This window comes from Brachyhypopomus gauderio, unplaced genomic scaffold (assembly GCF_052324685.1).
Source record: "Brachyhypopomus gauderio isolate BG-103 unplaced genomic scaffold, BGAUD_0.2 sc67, whole genome shotgun sequence".
In the NCBI taxonomy this organism is placed as follows: domain Eukaryota; kingdom Metazoa; phylum Chordata; class Actinopteri; order Gymnotiformes; family Hypopomidae; genus Brachyhypopomus; species Brachyhypopomus gauderio.
This window is the reverse complement of record NW_027506888.1, coordinates 1916193-1938692: the sequence shown is the minus strand read 5'-3', so window position 1 is coordinate 1938692 and position 22500 is coordinate 1916193. Positions and strand designations below refer to the sequence as shown.

The 22500-nt window shown below is 45.2% G+C and overlaps 1 protein-coding gene across 2 annotated transcripts in view; it reads right to left on the bottom strand.

Moving 5' to 3' along the window:
* The window catches only part of pkd1a (polycystic kidney disease 1a), a 112259-nt gene that overhangs the window by 81116 nt on the left and 8643 nt on the right, over window positions 1–22500 (bottom strand). For both annotated transcript variants that reach the window (XM_076989344.1, XM_076989345.1), the window contains exon 2: window positions 3789–3860. In XM_076989344.1, the coding sequence (XP_076845459.1) occupies window positions 3789–3860 (72 nt within the window). The remainder of the gene's footprint in view (window positions 1–3788; window positions 3861–22500) is intronic.

Here is a 22500-nt window from a genome sequence, read left to right as displayed (position 1 = left end):
ATGGTAAAACACTATAGACATGGTAGAACACTGAACATGGTAAAACACTATAGAACACGGTAGAACACTGAACATGGTAAAACACTATAGAACACGGTAGAACACTGAACATGGTAAAACACTATAGAACACGGTAGAACACTGAACATGGTAAAACACTATAGACATGGTAGAACACTGAACATGGTAAAACACTATAGAACACGGTAGAACACTGAACATGGTAAAACACTATAGACATGGTAGAACATGGTGATACATCAGACATGTCAATTTCACTCTCTCCTGTGAACTCAAGATGGCTTTATTGGACTACATTGCTCTGTGTACTCCAATATTGCCAAAGCACTGGAAACTGGAACACTTTAAGAAAATACAGTTTAACATTTTCAATAAGTGTGATCATGACTGAGTTATTAAAATTAATTACAATAAAATTACTTATAATAAGAAAAAGAAGAACAAGAAACACAAAAACAATCACAATATTGATGGCAGCTAACAGGATGTTAAAGCCTTAAGTGGTGCAATTACATATTACATGGGTAAAAGAATAACAGATGTAGGAATGGGCAAGGTTGACCGTCTCTCGCTCTCCCTCCCTCTCTCTCTTTTTTTCTCCCTCTTTCTTTTACACACACACACACACACACACACACACACACACACACACACACACACACACACACACACACACACACACACACACACACACACACAAACACACATTGTGTGCCCTACTCCTTGAAGATTTGTAGTTTACCATGTTGGGTCATATCATTAAACTGAGGAATCAGATTTCATGTTTTTACTTTAAAAAGCTTATCTCTCTCTCTCTCTCTCTCTCTGGTCTCTCTCTCTGCCCACGCCCCCCCCCCCCCCCCCCCCCCCCCCCCCCCCCCGTCAAGGAGACATATATGGGAATGCCTGAAAATTGTCTGCATGTTATTTAAACTTTCTTTCTCTTTAAAAAAAATCTCTCTCGAACGGGGTAACATTTCGTATTTGTCCTCTTTTGGGTGGGGAAACATGTCTTAATTATCCTCTTTTGGGCAAGGTAACGTGTCTTAATAGTCCTCTTTTGGGTGGGGAAATATGTTTTAATCATTCTCTTTTGGGCGAGGTAACGTGTCTTAATCGTCCTCTTTTGGGTGGGGTAATGTAATGGAGTGATGGTGTTTGGGGGCAGTGTGACGGTGGAGATAGGAAAGATGGTGTATGATGATGGGGATAGGAGAGTGATGGTGTTTGGTGATGGGATAGGAGAGTGATGGTGTTTGGTGATGGGATAGGAGAGTGATGGTGTTTGGTGATGAGAGTGATGGTGTTTGGTGATGGGATAGGAGAGTGATGGTGTTTTGTGATGGGAAAGTGATGGTGTTTTGTGATGGGAGAGTGATGGTGTTTGGTGATGGGAGAGTGATGGTGTTTGGTGATGGGGATAGGAGAGTGATGGTATTTGGTGATAAGAGAGTGATGGTGTTTGGTGATGGGAGAGTGATGGTGTTTGGGGATGGGAATGGGAGAGTGATGGTATTTGGTGATGGGAGAGTGATGGTGTTTGGTGATAAGAGAGTGATGGTGTTTGGTGATGGGAGAGTGATGGTGTTTGGGGATGGGAATGGGAGAGTGATGGTATTTGGTGATGGGAGAGTGATGGTGTTTGATGATGGGAGAGTGATGGTGTTTGGGGATGGGGGAGTGATGGTGTTTGGGGATGGGGGAGTGATGGTGTTTGATGATGGGAGAGTGATGGTGTTTGGTGATGGGGGAGTGATGGTGTTTGATGATGGGAGAGTGATGGTGTTTGGTGATGGGAGAGTGATGGTGTTTGATGATGGGAGAGTGATGGTGTTTGGTGATGGGGATGAGTGATGGGAGAGTGATGGTATTTGGTGATGGGAGAGTGATGGTGTTTGGTGATGGGAGAGTGATGGTGTTTGGGGATGGGGATAGGAGAGTGATGGTGTTTGGTGATGGGAGAGTAATGGTGTTTGGTGATGGGAGAGTAATGGTGTTTGGTGATGGGAGAGTGATGGTGTTTGGTGATGGGAGAGTGATGGTGTTTGGTGATGGGAGAGTGATGGTGTTTGGTGATAGGAGAGTGATGGTGTTTGGGGATGGGGATGGGAGAGTGATGGTGTTTGATGATGGGAGAGTGATGGTGTTTGATGATGGGAGAGTGATGGTGTTTGATGATGGGAGAGTGATGGTGTTTGGTGATGGGAGAGTGATGGTGTTTGGGGATGGGGATAGGAGAGTGATGGTGTTTGGTGATGGGAGAGTAATGGTGTTTGGTGATGGGAGAGTGATGGTGTTTGGTGATGGGAGAGTGATGGTGTTTGGTGATGGGAGAGTGATGGTGTTTGGTGATGGGGATAGAAGAGTGATGGTATTTGGTGATAAGAGAGTGATGGTGTTTGGTGATGGGAGAGTGATGGTGTTTGGGGATGGGAATGGGAGAGTGATGGTATTTGGTGATGGGAGAGTGATGGTGTTTGATGATGGGAGAGTGATGGTGTTTGGGGATGGGAATGGGAGAGTGATGGTATTTGGTGATGGGAGAGTGATGGTGTTTGATGATGGGAGAGTGATGGTGTTTGGGGATGGGGGAGTGATGATGTTTGATGATGGGAGAGTGATGGTGTTTGGGGATGGGGATAGGAGAGTGATGGTGTTTGGTGATGGGAGAGTAATGGTGTTTGGTGATGGGAGAGTGATGGTGTTTGATGATGGGAGAGTGATGGTGTTTGGTGATGGGAGAGTGATGGTGTTTGATGATGGGAGAGTGATGGTGTTTGGGGATGGGAGAGTGATGGTGTTTGGTGATGGGAGAGTGAAGGTGTTTGGTGATGGGAGAGTGATGGTGTTTGGTGATGGGGATGAGTGATGGTGTTTGATGATGGGAGAGTGATGGTGTTTGATGATGGGAGAGTGATGGTGTTTGATGATGGGAGAGTGATGGTGTTTGATGATGGGAGAGTGATGGTGTTTGATGATGGGAGAGTGATGGTGTTTGGGGATGGGAGAGTGATGGTGTTTGGTGATGGGAGAGTGATGGTGTTTGGGGATGGGAGAGTGATGGTGTTTGGTGATAGGAGAGTGATGGTGTTTGGTGATGGGGATGAGTGATGGGGAGAGTGATGGTGTTTGGTGATAGGAGAGTGATGGTGTTTGGTGATGGGGATGAGTGATGGGGAGAGTGACGGTGTTTGGTGATAGGAGAATGATGGTGTTTGGTGATGGGGATGAGTGATGGGGAAAGTGATGAACGGTGCACAAATCGGAATGGTTCTGTTTCCTTATAGGTGGAAAATGGTTGTGCATTGTGAAGACTGGCAGCTTCCCCTGTGTTGTGTTGTAGAATTAGTGGTTTGTTTTGGCACTGTTTACACAAAGTCTGGGATTTCTTTGCATGCAGAAATGCAGGCCACCTTCTCGGCTGTTCAGTTTCGTACAAAAATGGCAGCCTGGATGGGTCATATCATGTCTGGATGGGACACTTCTGAAGGCTGCTGAGAACCTGAATGCTCATTGATTTGAGACAGTATTTAGCCGTGAATGATGTGAACGGTATGCGGCTACCTGGGCGTTGTGTGCTCTGTGGACAATGGCTGTGTGGGTGTGGAGAGGCTCATAATGCTTTATTTGTTTCCTTTTTATTATTAAATTAACTTCTCTCTCGGTCTTGCAGATGCACACAAAAAACATAGACACACACACACACACACACACACACACACACACACACACACACACACACACACACACACACACACACAACTTACAGTTCCTTGACTCCGGTAAGGTGACTGAACAGACTGGAGTCCACAGAAGAGAGTTGATTTTTGGAGAGATCTCTGCAGGACAACAAAAGAGAGGGAATTAGTATATGAAGAGAAACGGACCAAAGACGATAGATTTAAAGATCAGATTAGACACAGACCTCAGTTTTGTGTAGTATTCGCACACATAGTATAATGTAAATCAACATCAGAGGAGCACACACATGCATAAAGGCAGTCAGATAATTATAGAGACACCCACACTCAAAGGAACCACACACACACACACACACAGAAGCACTCATCTGGTACAGTCACCACACATGTTTAGTTATTTTCTGTTTGTCTCACTATGACCCATTTATAGAAGACTGCATACAGATGATAAGAGACACAGACTATAAAACTGATCATAAATCACAATAATAACAGTGAGTGCATTTGGTTTGTCTGGGTTAGTTCATGCTAATGTAAAAGCAGGGCATTGGCTGAAAAAAAGCCCAATCCATTTGTGTCCTTTAACACAAACCCAAAACAATGTTTATATTATTATTATTTGTAAATCATTATGAAATGTTTTTTAACAAGCAGGTTGTATTTTTTGCCTTAAATATTCAACAGAACTTGGAAACTCCAATGAAGTGTCCACACTGAGCCTCTGCCAGCTCTATGAGCATCTGAACAAAGTGCAGCTCCGCCCCTAGTGCACAGCTCCGCCCCTCAGTGCTGTCAGCCATGCAATTCGACACACATGCCAGTCAGCACCAGAGGTGGACATTCCAGGTCCAGAAAGTAAAAGTCCTCGCCAGGATTTTGCTCAGGCTTCCTGGATTGTGTTGATTCCACTAATTTTACTGGCACTAATTAGAAAATCCAGCAAGTTTGAGTAAAATCCTGGTGAGGTCTTTTACTTTCTGAACTTGGAATGTCTACCACTGGTCAGCACACACCATTAAAACCATGCCAGGCAACACACACCAGTCAACATGCGCCAGTCAACACACTCCAGTCAATAAACACAGGATGCTTAGGTGCACCAAACAGTTTTTTCACTATTGATAAAGAGTTCAGCTTAAAATGGGTCCATTAACACAACAGACAGTCAAAGGACAAAGAGCAGTTTCACTTCAGACATGAGTTAGACCACAAGGACAAGACATCTGCACCTCACTTCTGGCTTCCTACACTGCTGTATGTAAATGTATTTAATGGATCAGTTCAGTTAATCAGATAATCAATCATGGAAGTGTACTTAATGGATCAATTCAGTTAATCAGATAATCAATCACAAAAATCAGCATAAACTCATTTTGCAGGGGAGACGGAAGCAGATGTCTAGTGTAGCAAAACGCGCGTGTGTGTGTGTGTGTGAAAGTGTGTGTTTGCATGCACATGTGTGTGTTAGAACAGAGTTCCCAAAAGGAAACATCTGTCCATTCCAGACAGACTGTGTAAGAGGGAGGGAAATGTGTGTGTGTGTTTTATGCTTTTTTTCTGTCTGTATCACTGAATGTCATGGTGAACGTGTGTGTGTGTGTGTGTGTGTATGTCTGTCACTATATGTGTATGTGTGTGCGAGTCATAGTGATCATGTATGTGTGTGTTGTGTGTGTGTTTGCATGTGCGCATGCTTGTGTGTGTCTGTGTGCATGCATGCGTGTGTGTCATAGTGATCATGTAAGTGTGTGTTGTGTGTGTGTGCATGTGCATGTGCGCATGCATGCGTGTGTGAATGGGTTGCATCACAGTTATTACTGTCTTCAGCAAAAGCTAACAGGCCTGTATCAGTTGCTTGCATAACAAAGCAGGTGTGGATGTGGTCTGATTGCCATGAAAACACTTTGTTTGAAGGCATTTCATGAAAACATTTATTCATACTAGCACAGCTATGGTAATGATCATTAACTAGGTTTGCAAGTGCCTGTGTGTGTTTGTGTGTGTGCGTGTGGGCATCTGTGTGTGTGCGTGCATGTGTGTGTGTGTGTGTGTTCTGGCCTTAAGTTTCTGAGAATGAGATGGCACAGTATGCTCTGTTGCAGCTGGGGACTATAAACAGTTCTGAATGAGCAAAATGGCACTGAACCCTCAAGGCCACATTGGTCAACCCAGTAGCAAGTTAAACCTTCCCCGTTTCACTGAGCTATCGTGGGACTCCTCCTCTCCACTCTTCCCCTCACAATCAGGACTAGAGGCTTCTCTTCCTGTATTTATATGATATACGTATGTAGAATGACTGCTATGTTACAATATCATGTATCAATATGCAGAGGTGGGTAGGAACGCGTTACATTTACTCAAGTAGCTTTTTGGACAAAAATGTACGTGTAAGAGTAGTTTTAATATGAAAGACTTCTAATTTTACTTGAGTAAATATGTGCTGAGTAAAACTTTTACTCCGTTACAATCGGATTTATAAATAATTTATAAATAATTCGTCTTTTCAGTGAGAAGACCAACGTCCCGTCACTTGAGTATGAGTGACCAATCAAATGAAGCCGGTCAGTCAAGTACCCGTCGCTGCAGAATCAAAAGTCCAGGGGGTGGAGCTGGATCTAGATCCAACTCCTCCCACCGTCCGTTTCTTTTAGCCGGTCCAGGGGGCGGAGCTGTATCTAATCCAACTCCTCCTACGTGTCACTTATGTTTTCCGACCAGGAAATAGAAATCCAATAAATTCACCCTTTTACCGTTTAAAGATCAAAATGTTCTTTGAATGTTATTTAAATAACACAATACACATTTTTTAAAGTTTAAAAGAAAACGTAAAAGTGGACAGGAATAATGATCTGTGATTGCCAACATAATAAAGTACAGTACATTTCTTAAATATGTACTATTTCATTTTTTTTTCCTTTAATAAAAATAACTTTTTTCGTTTGGATGGTACACTTCAGGTGTGCAGAATGGACAGTGGTATTTACTACAACATGTAGTGCACTGCACAACTGAAAGCGTCTGTCCTTTTTTCAAAACCGTGATATGCATCTATAGATGGATGGAAAAATATAAATAGCATTATATTAGTTGTGAAGTTTTTCAGTGAACTGGTTAATGAGGATGATGGCCATTACATGCACACGCTACTGAATAACCCCCCTCGACATGTCCATGCGGTACCGAACAGCACAACCATTACAAATTTTAAGTAACTACAGCAAACACAAATTAATTTACGGAGTGACTATTTGCACCCGGGTACAAGTAGCATTTGCCACACAGCGAGGCTATTTTCACCCCTTAATTAAAAAAAAAAAAAAAGCGAACCCATCTGCGCATGTCTACCAATGAATGCGCGGGAGCGAAAAGGCGCAAATTCAAAGGAACCGAAACGGAGACAGTAGGAAACGGTAAGCAGAATTTGGTTAATAGTTATGTATAAAAGGTCCATCACTCAATTTAACTTTACATTTTAAGATATATATTTAAGAAATAGTGTGAGAATTATTATCCAACGAACACTGATATATTTTTGAGCTAATAGGAGCATAATAGTGGCGAACGTAAAGTGTTACCGGGTGGGGGGTGTAAAATGGACACAGCGAGAAAAAAAAGACAGATTTCAAGTGTGCAGAAACAGTCTAAATAGTCGTTTGAACTAACCTAGTGAAAACCGGGACATTAAATGATTTTTATTTTTTGCCGGGACCGAATATTAAAAAGAAGGAAAACCGGGACAAACCGGGACAGCGACGTGAAAACCGGGACAGGTGGCAACACTAACTGGCGCTACAGAGCTTGGAGGCAGACACAAACGCTGAGGAGAGCGAGATTTATTAAGAGGAATGATCATGATCAAAGTCGTTCAAACAGGCAGGGGTCATAACGGGCGAGCCATCCAGGTTTGACAAATAAACAGGCATGACGATACTAAGAATTAAACTAAGACACCGAACGAACACTTTAAACCAAACACGGGGTAAACGCATACAAACTAGAAAATCAGGCTACAGAAAACACAGACGACTGAGCAACGAAATGAGTAGAACTCACAGACCAGGAAGCGTAGAACACTGAACAAAGAGCATGAATAACAAGAGCACAACACGACCAAAGAGCATGAATAACAAGAGCACAAACTAACCAAATAGAACAAAACAACCAATAACCGATAAGTGAAACACTGGGACTATAAATACACAGAACTAAACTAGACACACAGGTGAAGACACTGATGACACGGGCGTGTCAGACGAGGGGAAACCATGGAGACAGACACGCAGGGAACAACACAGACACAAGGACAGGAACCCGAAGTGACAGAGAGGGGGGTGTAGCCCTACGTGACAGTCGCATTGCTATCTTACAAAAACAATTTTGTCCAGTCTATTTTTTGAGTTTTGTGTAAAATTATATAATTTTGTCTTTTTGTTCTCTATTTTTGTGTTGTTTCAGTACACACAAAGGACATGAATGTGTATAACAAAAGATGTACAGTCCTTTTGAATTAAGGTTTTTGCATGACAGAGTCAATATGCCAGACTTATAATGTAATGACTATTTTATATAAGCTAATATTTGTGTTTTCTCCCAAGAAGGAAGAAAAGCTAAAGAACATTTGTGAAGGATACTCCTTCGACAGTTGTGAGGAATTCCAGAGAGCACTGAGATTATGGAGTGAAGAGGGCTACCATCCAATGCACAAAATTAAAATTTATTTAAACATGATGTAAATAATAAAAACCCCAATTTATTTCTTTAAAAAATGTACAAACCATCCAGAAAAAATGAATTAAAAAGTCAAATCTGTCTTCTGCATTCTGTGAAATTAAATAAAATTAAAGAGGCTGATAATGTACTGGCAGGAAGAATATTTGTATACATCATACTGTAACGCTGGCGACTGGGTGAAGGACGAGACACAGAATCCTGTTCGCTACAGACGTTACTTTATTTGTCTTTACACATATAGCGCAGACAGTGCACATTTAACACTCATATAGAGACACGTAGACTCAAACAACGACGAGCACAAGACACTGCGCGAACGCACATTAAATAGACAAACTATATAAACCCCACATGATGACGAGACGAGCCACAGGTAAAACGAATTATCACAGGACGCAACCGCACCCACGGAGATCCACTGATGCAGACGACGTAAACACACGCCCAAAGGGAGGGGTCGGGGACCATAACGTGACACATACAATGTGGTGTACATATCAGGGTGCTACAGACAGATATTAACTTGTTACATTTTGTTTTAACATTATTTATCACTGGCAGTGTATATTACATGTAGTATTTACCATGTGATTACTGCCATTAGCGGTAAGCGACTTAGGATAATTAAATTGCTATTTAAATTCTAAGCATGGTAAAGAAAAAGACTCACAAGTGAAAAACAAAATTCAAACAGGTCTACCCCATAACCCCAAATAAAAGTATCTTCACTTCTTGTAAAATAATTTGTAAGTAAAATGGAACACAAAAGAATAGTACTAATCTTTGATAAATCAAAATGTTGGGTGCAAATAGTACACACTGCTACGTATAGCCGGGTGCAAATAGCACACACTGCTGCATATACCCGGGTGCAAATAGTACACACTGCTATGTACACCCGGGTGCAAATAGCACACACTGCTGCATATACCCGGGTGCAAATAGCACACACTGCTATGTACACCCGGGTGCAAATAGCACACACTGCTGCATATACTCGGGTGCAAATAACACATACTGCTGCATATACCCGGGTGCAAATAGCATCTGCCATTAATTTAACAGTTTATGTCCAATATGAAGAACACAACATACATAAGTATTTAATACATCTGTATTCTGTTTAGCTAACTGCTCGTCTTCTAACATCAGTTTTTACCGTCACTTACTTAGTTTAGACACCTAGATTAGATAAACTTAACAGTGTTCGTGCAAACAGAAATAGTCAGATTTAGTATAATCACCAAAGGAAACTAGTTACTAGCAATAGCGAGATGAAAATTGGTTTATTATTAACCTACTTTCACATTTGTGATTGTTCACAAATGAACGGCAAGTGAGTAAATAATAGAATAGCAATTTAGGAGGGGAACAGTGATTTGAAATGGCTGATCTGATACAACTTTGCGTAGTGCAATTACTTCAGACCAATGAAAACACGATGGTGGGAGGAGTTGGATCTAAATCCAGCTCCTCCCCCTGGACTTTTGTTTCTGCAGCGACGGGTATCTCAGAAAGTATGGTAACTACCGAGCATCCCTGGCCTCACATACAGCCAATGTTTACATTACAAACGTGCAGAGGCGGACAAAGTACTCAATTTCATTACTTGAGTCAAAGTACAGATACCACTGGTCAAATGCTACTCCGATACAAGTGAAAGTTGCATGTTCAAAATCTTACTTAAGTGAAAGTACTGAAGTACTTGCTTTTAAAAATACTTAAGTATTAAAGTACAGCTTCTGTCACATTTGTAAAAAAGTTATAGTTTAAAAGTATTATACATCCTACCAAATCCTCTTTGGGCATAATATTCATACAGTCTTTGATAATAATCCATAAGGCATATTCCAATGATGTACATCATTCAGGTAGTGGTAGCAGAAAAGTTTAACCTACACTTTAGTTTAAGGAACAAAAACATTTTCTAAAACCACAATTCACTGATTAGCCTAGCCTAACCTGTTTAAGCAAATTATGTTACCATATTAAAAGTCAATAATAAAATGACGGTTTTCTCTCTTTGCTAGTTAGGTATTCAGTCATCCAATACAACATTATGCTACAGTCAATATAAACAAAGACAAAGTAAAATTAGCAGTGTGGCATCTTGGTAGTCTAACCTTGCTACAACCTTTTGCAGTATGGCTAAAGCCCACCAACTCCATGCCACCCAACATGCTAACAAACTCTTTTCAAACTAGAAATCACAGCCACATTAGAATTATTGACATTAATTCTACACTGACATTAGAATGGAAACATTATTTGACAAGATTCGATTAACCCACACGGTTTCCCTTATTGATGTTTCCGTAGTTTGAATTACTTGCCAATATAATGTTAACATTATTTATAGTGATCCTAGCAGACCTAGCAGTGGAGTGAGCAGGCAGTCATTTCACTAGCCTTACTGCAAAGCTCCTCTGACTACATAGTCACTTAACAAAACATTTAGGCTGCATACCGTAATATACTTCCTCAGGTGGGACGGTGAATTTTGGTATGCAGTGATATAGGTTGTTTTTGGCAAACAAAGCATGCATTTAAAACGATAGGAATGATTCATCTGTTCAGAAAACTGGAACATTTTGTCGAGATACAGCCATGGGTGCAAAAGAGCATGCCAGGGTTGCCAGCTCTCACGCATTGAGCGTGAGACACACGCATTTGACCGTTTTGACACGCTCTCACGCCACACTTCCGATATCTCACGCCGAAAAAAAATCTAGTTTATTTACCTCTGATCTATATCTATCAACCACCGGCGATCGCGATATAATACTTAATTTGTGTCCATTTTTCACCGCCCCGGTAACATTCGCCAGTGGCGCCAGTGGTTCAATACGGGACGCAACATTTAACTGCCAAATACGGGACGATTCCGTATTTTACGGGACGGGTGGCAACCCTATTCGCCACCCCCCGATCAACAATTTACACTCGCCACCAAGTCCAGGTTCAAATCTCCCTCCAAGCGATCTTGAAAAGTTGGCAACCCTGGCATGCTCCATCACCACCGTCTCCGCTCATGTTGCTGTTATTTAGGAAAAGAACGACTAGCGACACCGAACTTGATTTTACACCTCACAGACACATCCTTGATTGCTGATAGGCTGTCACCTGTGAAAATACTATCGGGGGAGGGGAGGAGAGTTGTGTGTGGAAGTAACGAGTAACGAGAGCTGGACAGAAATGTAGTGGAGTGATAAGTACTGTATGTGTTATTCAACTGTAGTGAAGTGAAAGTCATAAGTAATAAAAAAAAATCAACTTAAGTAAAGTACAAATACTCAAGAACTGTACTTAAGTACAGTACTTAAGTAAATGTACTTCGTTACTGCCCCCCTCTGCAAACGTGTAAAAGGACAGTTATATAATGCGCTGTCATTTGTGTCTGCCAAACGTGTGGACATTTCATCTTACAAGAACTTGATGTCAAATTTGAGGAAACACGATGCGATAAGTTTGCCGTATGTATAATGTTGTGTAATGCTATGGCATACCGTTTGTATGATGTAATTATTAAATGTAACAGTGCAATACTAAAAACCAGTTCACACTTTGAGTGTACACACTAGCAATATATGATGATTTAGTTAAACCAAAGTTTGCTACAAATTGATTCAGTTGGCGTCAATTTGTAGCTACACGTATTGGCTGACAGTCTCCTCAGTTAGTGCCTTTGTGGAACACATTAAAGTTACACAGGCCTAATATTTAGGAACAAACAAAAATACATATTATTTATAATAAATAATTTTTATATATTATATTTATTTTAGGGGTGGGACACGATTAAAAAATTTATGTAATTAATTAGAAGCTTTGTAATTAATTAATCAATTGAAATTAATCACATTTTAGTATTTAACATGAGAAATATTAATTTAAGTTTGAATGATGAATGAATCAATGAACATAATCATAAACTTTAACATCTTGTTTATTTTTCCACCAGTCTACTACACAGACCAATATATGAGTGCAGAAAACAGAGCAAACAATTTTCAGAACACTAGTAATTCTGACCAAAAATGTTGTTTAATTTTGGGAGTTTTGCTCAGGATATTGGAAAAATAAGAAGAACTGAAGTAAATCAGAAGATGTTTTTAAATACCATTTTAGATGGTAGACTTTTTCATTAATTTCCCAGGCCTCTGCCACAGGCATCTCCATAGTGCCTAGAAGTGGTCTTCTGCATGCTCAAAGCAAATGACTGGATCTTCCATTCATCATCTATAAATATGGCACATTTACATTTAATATGAGCTGTCACACCAAGATAATTCTTGTTGCTAACAGAGGTCCAGTGATCCCCAGTCAGAGCCACATTTGTGGTGCTCTTCACAATAACCTGTTTTACTTCCCTTTCCTCATCATACAGCTGCTGGATTTTCTTCGATATTGCCTTTCTGGACGGCAGTTTGTAACTTGCATCAGCTGACGCAATTTGCAGCACTTCTTGTAAGCCTTTGACCACAGAGAGCGGTATACAGTTCACAGCAATCCATCTCGCATAAAGTGCAAATAACACTATTTGTGTTTGTACTTCCATCTGGAAGTTTCTTATATTTAAATTTCCCATCCACCAGCGTAGCCTCTTCAGTCATCTCCATCATGCTCATCTTATTGTGCGTCCATATAATCTGTATGCCTGGAGCTCGTGCACTGAGAAACATTCCACGGTGCAAAAGTGTCTCATGCGTTAATTTTTTTAGTTTGTTATTTTCCCTGTAATTAATTAATCGAAATTAACGCGTTAAAGTCCCACCACTAATTTATTTATAATAAATTATTTTTGTTATCATTAAGTCATTGTTTCCAGTAATTCAATTTCCCATGATGTAATTTATTGACTGTAATTAATGAGACTGTACTCATGCATTTACTCACTACTTGAGTAGCTTTTAATCAAAGTACTTTTTTACTTTTACTCAAGTAAATTTTTGGATACATACTTTTACTTTTACTTGAGTAACATTTGGTTCAAGTAACACTTTTACTTGAGTAAAATTGTTGAATACTCTACCCACCTCTGTCAATATGTGTAAAACTATGGCATCATACTTCTAGAACAGAACATGTCGATGAGGCTTCTGGAACTCCACAGACATGATGTCATCCAATACCTTCTCAGAGAGGAACGCATGACCTGATGCACAGTAGCTCCAAACCCACCTCCCCCAACACCAGCAGCTGTTTCACGTAATACAGTCTGAGCATGGACAATACATGGACAAGACAAACAATATATATCACCTCTTTAACAGTACACACGCATATGATCACATACAAATGTACTGTACATACATATATTGCACTCTCTCTCTCTATCTTAACCTCTCCTCTCTCAAGTTCCCTGAGCTCTGTTTCAGGGTCCAAGCCCCCGTATGCAGCTCTGTCTCAGGGTCCAAGCCCCCATGTGCAGCTCTGTCTCAGGGTCCAGGCCCCCGTGTGCAGCTCTGTCTCAGGGTTCAGGCCCCCGTGTGCAGCTCTGTCTCAGGGCCCAGTCCCCCGTGTGCAGCTTTGTCTCAGGGTCCAGGCCCCCATGTGCAGGTCTGTCTCAGGGTCCAGGCCCCCATGTGCAGGTCTGTCTCAGGGTCCAGGCCCCCATGTGCAGGTCTGTCTCAGGGTCCAGGCCCCCGTGTGCAGCTTTGTCTCAGGGTCCAGGCCCCCATGTGCAGGTCTGTCTCAGGGTCCAAGCCCCCATGTGCAGCTCTGTCTCAGGGTCCAGGCCCCCGTGTGCAGCTCTGTCTCAGGGTTCAGGCCCCCGTGTGCAGCTCTGTCTCAGGGCCCAGTCCCCCGTGTGCAGCTTTGTCTCAGGGTCCAGGCCCCCATGTGCAGGTCTGTCTCAGGGTCCAGGCCCCCATGTGCAGGTCTGTCTCAGGGTCCAGGCCCCCGTGTGCAGGTCTGTCTCAGGGTCCAGGCCCCCGTGTGCAGCTTTGTCTCAGGGTCCAGGCCCCCGTGTGCAGGTCTGTCTCAGGGTCCAGGCCCCCGTGTGCAGCTTTGTCTCAGGGTCCAGGCCCCCGTGTGCAGGTCTGTCTCAGGGCCCAGGCCCCCGTGTGCAGCTTTGTCTCAGGGTCCAGGCCCCCGTGTGCAGGTCTGTCTCAGGGTCCAGGCCCCCGTGTGCAGCTCTGTCTCAGGGCCCAGTCCCCCGTATGCAGCTCTGTCTCAGGGTCCAGGCCCCCATGTGCAGGTCTGTCTCAGGGTCCAGGCCCCCATGTGCAGCTCTGTCTCAGGGTTCAGGCCCCCGTGTGCAGCTCTGTCTCAGGGTCCAGGCCCCCGTGTGCAGGTCTGTCTCAGGGTCCAGGCCCCCGTGTGCAGCTCTGTCTCAGGGTCCAGAGCCCCCGTGTGCAGGTCTGTCTCAGGGTCCAGGCCCCCGTGTGCAGCTCTGTCTCAGGGTCCAGGCCCCCGTGTGCAGCTCTGTCTCAGGGTCCAGGCCCCCGTGTGCAGCTCTGTCTCAGGGTCCAGGCCCCCGTGTGCAGCTCTGTCTCAGGGTCCAGGCCCCCGTGTGCAGCTCTGTCTCAGGGTCCAGGCCCCCGTGTGCAGCTCTGTCTCAGGGTCCAGAGCCCCCATGTGCAGCTCTGTCTCAGGGTCCAGAGCCCCCGTGTGCAGCTCTGTCTCAGGGTCCAGGCCCCCGTGTGCAGCTCTGTCTCAGGGTCCAGGCCCCCGTGTGCAGCTCTGTCTCAGGGTCCAGGCCCCCGTGTGCAGCTCTGTCTCAGGGTCCAGGCCCCCGTGTGCAGCTCTGTCTCAGGGCCCAGTCCCCCGTATGCAGCTCTGTCTCAGGGCCCAGGCCCCCGTGTGCAGCTTTGTCTCAGGGTCCAGAGCCCATGGCGGAGCTGCTGGTGAGCAACATATGGTTCTGCTTTGCAAAGAGAGCTGCCTGATTGGACCACTGCCTTATAAGGACCGTCTGCAGCCCTGTCCCAGGAGGGAAAGAAATAAGGGGAAAGAGAGAGAGAGAGAGAGAGAGAGAGAGAGAGAGAGAGAGAGAGAGAGAGAGAGAGAGAGAGAAGAATGAACTACTTTATATCGCCTTGGTAGCAAAGGGGCAAAAGAGAACGACCCTGCTGAGTTTTATTTTTTTGAGTGGAAAAGCATGGTAGAGAGATAGAGAGAGAGATGAATAAAAACTGTACTGTCTATAAGGAAGATATAGAGGAAGCCCACTAGATCCACACTTATGTTCGTCATAACAGTGTAGGAAACATCAAACAGTCTTGTTATTTCCCATAACGTCTGCAGGACACTGGGAGGTCATGTATATATTCTATGTAGTGTAGGGAGGTGAACTGCAGTATTTATAACAGCAGCAGACATAGAAACATGATACAGTGTCAGTGTAGGAAGATAAAATGCTGTAAATTTAGTGGCTTTTCAAAGATTAGTAAAATCCTGTATGAGGTTCTTTCAGGAATGTGATCCACATGACTGATACAAATAGCATATTTTCTATTTCAAATTCACAGTCACAATTTATAAAACACAGTTTAAACAAAAATTCTCATCTTTGACAGGAGAGAGAGAGAGAGATTCTCTATTTTGCTACCTCTGGTAAGTGTAGACATTATAAATCTTGCATGGTGTAAAAATGCCAGAACTGAAGATGATGAATTTTGATCATTCGTGGAAAGCATACACTCTTTGCAAGTAGGCAGTCTGAATCACTACAGTAACGTGCGAGTCACAGCCAACCATAACCATGGTTACCCAGAAACCTGAAAAACACTACGCTGTCTGAGGCAGCTGTAAAGAGAAACATAGAGAGAGGAGAGAGAGACACAGAGAAAGGAGAGAGAAAGGGAGAGAGGAGAAGAGAAGCGTGAAATAGAAGTAAAGGGTAAGGATGTAGAAGAAAAAGAACAGAAAAAACAGTTTTATACAGCACTACATCATGTTTATGTTGGAAAGTTTGGGGGGAGGGAGACTGGGCTGTTTGTGTGTGTGTGTGTGTGTGTGTGTGTGTGTGTGTGTGTGTGTGTGTGTGTGTGTGTGAGGCTGGTATAGCCTGCCTCTGTATCGCATGAGTGGGGTCTGTGTACCAGACTACTCCTCTATTCACCCTGGAGCTCTGAACAGCTGGAGGAGAACTTACAGGGGACTTTCCAAAGGAAAGAGAGGGGGGTAGGGAGAAAGGGGTTAGGGGAGAAAAAGAGAGGGAGATGGGGTTGAAGCGAGGGACACATGAAGAAAGGAGGTGAAGAAAGGCAGACTATGTATAGATTGAATTAAGTAGTAATTCGAAGAATCACGCCCAGGGCAACAGACTAAGACTTGGGTAAGAACGCAGATGAAACTTTTCAGATGTCTGGACACAAACACACATACACTAAACACTCTCTGACGTTCTAAAATTTAATTACAGTGCAGCAAATCAAATAATCTCTTTCACCAAAATGCCTATTTGCCAGAGTCTACAGTAGAAAATTACACACTCAGGGAAAGAGAGAGAGAGATAGAGACAGAGAAAGAGAGAAGGAGTGTGGGATGGTGCAATGCATATGTAACACAAAAAGGCTTTTATACTCCTATCAAAATCCTGCTACTGGTGTGGAGTGATTTGTTGATCAATACTGTTCAACTGCTGACAGACACTTTCAAGGGGCCGGCGCTGCCTGCCTTGAAGTTTCTGATCGGTGCCCTGAATGGATGCAGTCCTCGGGGGGCGGGGCTTGATGTGTGGGAGTCGAGATCAGACAGAATGAGGAATGCCGTTCAGTGGGCTTGCTAAGACCCACCTTAGGTCATCAGACAGGCTACAAGAATCTGAATAGTACATGTATGAAACAACCCAGAATGTACAATGAACTTGGTTTCTTGTTAGGTAACATTTTCAGCTGGTAATCAGGGCTACACTGACCCCCCAAAACAAGCCCAAAGCCCAAAGGATGCCCGGTGTGGATGTAGATCATGATGTAGATGTAGATATGGATCAAGAAGTAAATACAGATCATGTTGTAATGTTGATCCTGATGTAGATGGTGATGTAGATCATGATGTAGATGTAGATATAAATCAAGATGTAAATACAGATTATGTTGTAGATGTAGATGTAGATGGTGATGTATATTATGATGTAGATATAGATATGGATCAAGATGTAAATACAGATCATGTTGTGGATGTAGATGTAGATGGTGATGTAAATTATGATGTAGATATAGATATGGATCAAGATGTAAATACAGATCATGTTATAGATGTTTATCATGACGTAGATGTAGATGTAGATGGTGATGTAGATCATGATGTAGATGTAGATGGTGATGTAAGTTATGATGTAGATGTAGATGTAGTCCTCTAAAGATGTTCTGCTGGATGATCTGCAGCAGATCCATGTCAGTATGTCATCAGGCCCCGCAACAAAAGTCCCATTACACACTAACATGGGGGTTAAAAAACATGGGCACAAGTTCTCTAGAACACAAATACTGACAGAAAATTCGGGAATCTCTCTCTCTACCTTTCTTTCCCTCTCGATATCTTTCATTCCCTTTCTCCTGTTTGAGATGCTTTTCTTCCTGCTGGGAGGGGGTGTGGCCATGCAGTGTGGGCGTGGTCAGAGGTGGGCCTGCTGACAGCTTGCCCCAGCACACGTGTGCATTGCAGCCCTGAAGTAAAACGTCAACGTGAACTCTGTTACCTACCTTGCTCAACAACACCACACTTACGATGAAGGAACGTCCTCTCTTTCTCTCTCTCTCTCTGTGCATGTACAAATGTGTCTGTGATGGCATTTTATCAGACTCCAGAATGAATAGCTTGATATAATGAATTTCTGTGAATTAATGTGATCGTTATTGATGAGGGTTTTTATTTGTGCTCTTCTCCTAGTTCACTAAGGGAATCACACAGATAATGAGGCTCACATCACACAGACTAATCTATGGTTGTTAATTAACAATGAGGCTAGCTAATGTCAAATTTCTTCAGGGCTGTAGGTCACCACCACCACTACTACATGTTTTCATGATATTCAAGAACCGAACTCAATGTTCACTCACATTCAAAATCCAATTCAAGATCGGCAATTTGATTGTATGGTTTTAGTTTCTACAGAAACAAGGAACAGCTTTAGGTGTGGAAGGGATGTCGGGTCTTGGATCACGTGGATCATGTGCAGAGGAGAGGATGGTCAGAATACCTCAGTGCACAGAGGTCAGGAAGGGGTCAAATCCAGAGGTTGGAGATGATCAGGACAAGGGACCTGTGATCAAGACCTGACCTGTCAGCAGTCCCAGAGTCATGCAGGAGGTAGGGAGAGTGATTCTCAATGGAGAGTGAAAACCATGCAGGAGGTAAGAGAGTGATACGGAGTGAAGAGTGAACATCATGCAGGAGGTAAGGAGAGTGATGTCACCCTAGTGACATTATCCGTAGAGCAGGAGTGGATGTGGGAACACATGGGACTACAGCTAATGGTCGGTGTGGAGGGAGTTGTTAGGGGTATTTAGGGGTGTGGGTGGTTGGTCGGTGTAGAGGGAGTTGTTAGGGGTATTTAGGGGTGTGGGTGGTTGGTCGGTGTGGAGGGAGTTGTTAGGGGTATTTAGGGGTGTAGGTGGTTGGTCGGTGTGGAGGGAGTTGTTAGGGGTATTTAGGGGTGTGGGTGGTTGGTCGGTGTGGAGGGAGTTGTTAGGGGTATTTAGGGGTGTGGGTGGTTGGTCGGTGTGGAGGGAGTTGTTAGGGGTATTTAGGGGTGTGGGTGGTTGGTCGGTGTGGAGGGAGTTGTTAGGGGTATTTAGGGGTGTGGGTGGTTGGTCGGTGTGGAGGGAGTTGTTAGGGGTATTTAGGGGTGTGGGTGGTTGGTCGGTGTGGAGGGAGTTGTTAGGGGTATTTAGGGGTGTGGGTGGTTGGTCGGTGTGGAGGGAGTTGTTAGGGGTATTTAAGGGTGTGGGTGGTTGGTCGGTGTGGAGGGAGTTGTTAGGGGTATTTAGGGGTGTGGGTGGTTGGTCGGTGTGGAGGGAGTTGTTAGGGGTATTTAGGGGTGTGGGTGGTTGGTCGGTGTGGAGGGAGTTGTTAGGGGTATTTAGGGGTGTGGGTGGTTGGTCGGTGTGGAGGGAGTTGTTAGGGGTATTTAGGGGTGTGGGTGGTTGGTCGGTGTGGAGGGAGTTGTTAGGGGTATTTAGGGGTGTGGGTGGTTGGTCGGTGTGGAGGGAGTTGTTAGGGGTATTTAGGGGTGTGGGTGGTTGGTCGGTGTGGAGGGAGTTGTTAGGGGTATTTAGGGGTGTGGGTGGTTGGTCGGTGTGGAGGGAGTTGTTAGGGGTATTTAGGGGTGTGGGTGGTTGGTCGGTGTGGAGGGAGTTGTTAGGGGTATTTAGGGGTGTGGGTGGTTGGTCGGTGTGGAGGGAGTTGTTAGGGGTATTTAGGGGTGTGGGTGGTTGGTCGGTGTGGAGGGAGTTGTTAGGGGTATTTAGGGGTGTGGGTGGTTGGTCGGTGTGGAGGGAGTTGTTAGGGGTATTTAGGGGTGTGGGTGGTTGGTCGGTGTGGAGGGAGTTGTTAGGGGTATTTAGGGGTGTGGGTGGTTGGTCGGTGTGGAGGGAGTTGTTAGGGGTATTTAGGGGTGTGGGTGGTTGGTCGGTGTGGAGGGAGTTGTTAGGGGTATTTAGGGGTGTGGGTGGTTGGTCGGTGTGGAGGGAGTTGTTAGGGGTATTTAGGGGTGTGGGTGGTTGGTCGGTGTGGAGGGAGTTGTTAGGGGTATTTAGGGGTGTGGGTGGTTGGTCGGTGTGGAGGGAGTTGTTAGGGGTATTTAGGGGTGTGGGTGGTTGGTCGGTGTGGAGGGAGTTGTTAGGGGTATTTAGGGGTGTGGGTGGTTGGTCGGTGTGGAGGGAGTTGTTAGGGGTATTTAGGGGTGTGGGTGGTTGGTCGGTGTGGAGGGAGTTGTTAGGGGTATTTAGGGGTGTGGGTGGTTGGTCGGTGTGGAGGGAGTTGTTAGGGGTATTTAGGGGTGTGGGTGGTTGGTCGGTGTGGAGGGAGTTGTTAGGGGTATTTAGGGGTGTGGGTGGTTGGTCGGTGTGGAGGGAGTTGTTAGGGGTATTTAGGGGTGTGGGTGGTTGGTCGGTGTGGAGGGAGTTGTTAGGGGTATTTAGGGGTGTGGGTGGTTGGTCGGTGTGGAGGGAGTTGTTAGGGGTATTTAGGGGTGTGGGTGGTTGGTCGGTGTGGAGGGAGTTGTTAGGGGTATTTAGGGGTGTGGGTGGTTGGTCGGTGTGGAGGGAGTTGTTAGGGGTATTTAGGGGTGTGGGTGGTTGGTCGGTGTGGAGGGAGTTGTTAGGGGTATTTAGGGGTGTGGGTGGTTGGTCGGTGTGGAGGGAGTTGTTAGGGGTATTTAGGGGTGTGGGTGGTTGGTCGGTGTGGAGGGAGTTGTTAGGGGTATTTAGGGGTGTGGGTGGTTGGTCGGTGTGGAGGGAGTTGTTAGGGGTATTTAGGGGTGTGGGTGGTTGGTCGGTGTGGAGGGAGTTGTTAGGGGTATTTAGGGGTGTGGGTGGTTGGTCGGTGTGGAGGGAGTTGTTAGGGGTATTTAGGGGTGTGGGTGGTTGGTCGGTGTGGAGGGAGTTGTTAGGGGTATTTAGGGGTGTGGGTGGTTGGTCGGTGTGGAGGGAGTTGTTAGGGGTATTTAGGGGTGTGGGTGGTTGGTCGGTGTGGAGGGAGTTGTTAGGGGTATTTAGGGGTGTGGGTGGTTGGTCGGTGTGGAGGGAGTTGTTAGGGGTATTTAGGGGTGTGGGTGGTTGGTCGGTGTGGAGGGAGTTGTTAGGGGTATTTAGGGGTGTGGGTGGTTGGTCGGTGTGGAGGGAGTTGTTAGGGGTATTTAGGGGTGTGGGTGGTTGGTCGGTGTGGAGGGAGTTGTTAGGGGTATTTAGGGGTGTGGGTGGTTGGTCGGTGTGGAGGGAGTTGTTAGGGGTATTTAGGGGTGTGGGTGGTTGGTCGGTGTGGAGGGAGTTGTTAGGGGTATTTAGGGGTGTGGGTGGTTGGTCGGTGTGGAGGGAGTTGTTAGGGGTATTTAGGGGTGTGGGTGGTTGGTCGGTGTGGAGGGAGTTGTTAGGGGTATTTAGGGGTGTGGGTGGTTGGTCGGTGTGGAGGGAGTTGTTAGGGGTATTTAGGGGTGTGGGTGGTTGGTCGGTGTGGAGGGAGTTGTTAGGGGTATTTAGGGGTGTGGGTGGTTGGTCGGTGTGGAGGGAGTTGTTAGGGGTATTTAGGGGTGTGGGTGGTTGGTCGGTGTGGAGGGAGTTGTTAGGGGTATTTAGGGGTGTGGGTGGTTGGTCGGTGTGGAGGGAGTTGTTAGGGGTATTTAGGGGTGTGGGTGGTTGGTCGGTGTGGAGGGAGTTGTTAGGGGTATTTAGGGGTGTGGGTGGTTGGTCGGTGTGGAGGGAGTTGTTAGGGGTATTTAGGGGTGTGGGTGGTTGGTCGGTGTGGAGGGAGTTGTTAGGGGTATTTAGGGGTGTGGGTGGTTGGTCGGTGTGGAGGGAGTTGTTAGGGGTATTTAGGGGTGTGGGTGGTTGGTCGGTGTGGAGGGAGTTGTTAGGGGTATTTAGGGGTGTGGGTGGTTGGTCGGTGTGGAGGGAGTTGTTAGGGGTATTTAGGGGTGTGGGTGGTTGGTCGGTGTGGAGGGAGTTGTTAGGGGTATTTAGGGGTGTGGGTGGTTGGTCGGTGTGGAGGGAGTTGTTAGGGGTATTTAGGGGTGTGGGTGGTTGGTCGGTGTGGAGGGAGTTGTTAGGGGTATTTAGGGGTGTGGGTGGTTGGTCGGTGTGGAGGGAGTTGTTAGGGGTATTTAGGGGTGTGGGTGGTTGGTCGGTGTGGAGGGAGTTGTTAGGGGTATTTAGGGGTGTGGGTGGTTGGTCGGTGTGGAGGGAGTTGTTAGGGGTATTTAGGGGTGTGGGTGGTTGGTCGGTGTGGAGGGAGTTGTTAGGGGTATTTAGGGGTGTGGGTGGTTGGTCGGTGTGGAGGGAGTTGTTAGGGGTATTTAGGGGTGTGGGTGGTTGGTCGGTGTGGAGGGAGTTGTTAGGGGTATTTAGGGGTGTGGGTGGTTGGTCGGTGTGGAGGGAGTTGTTAG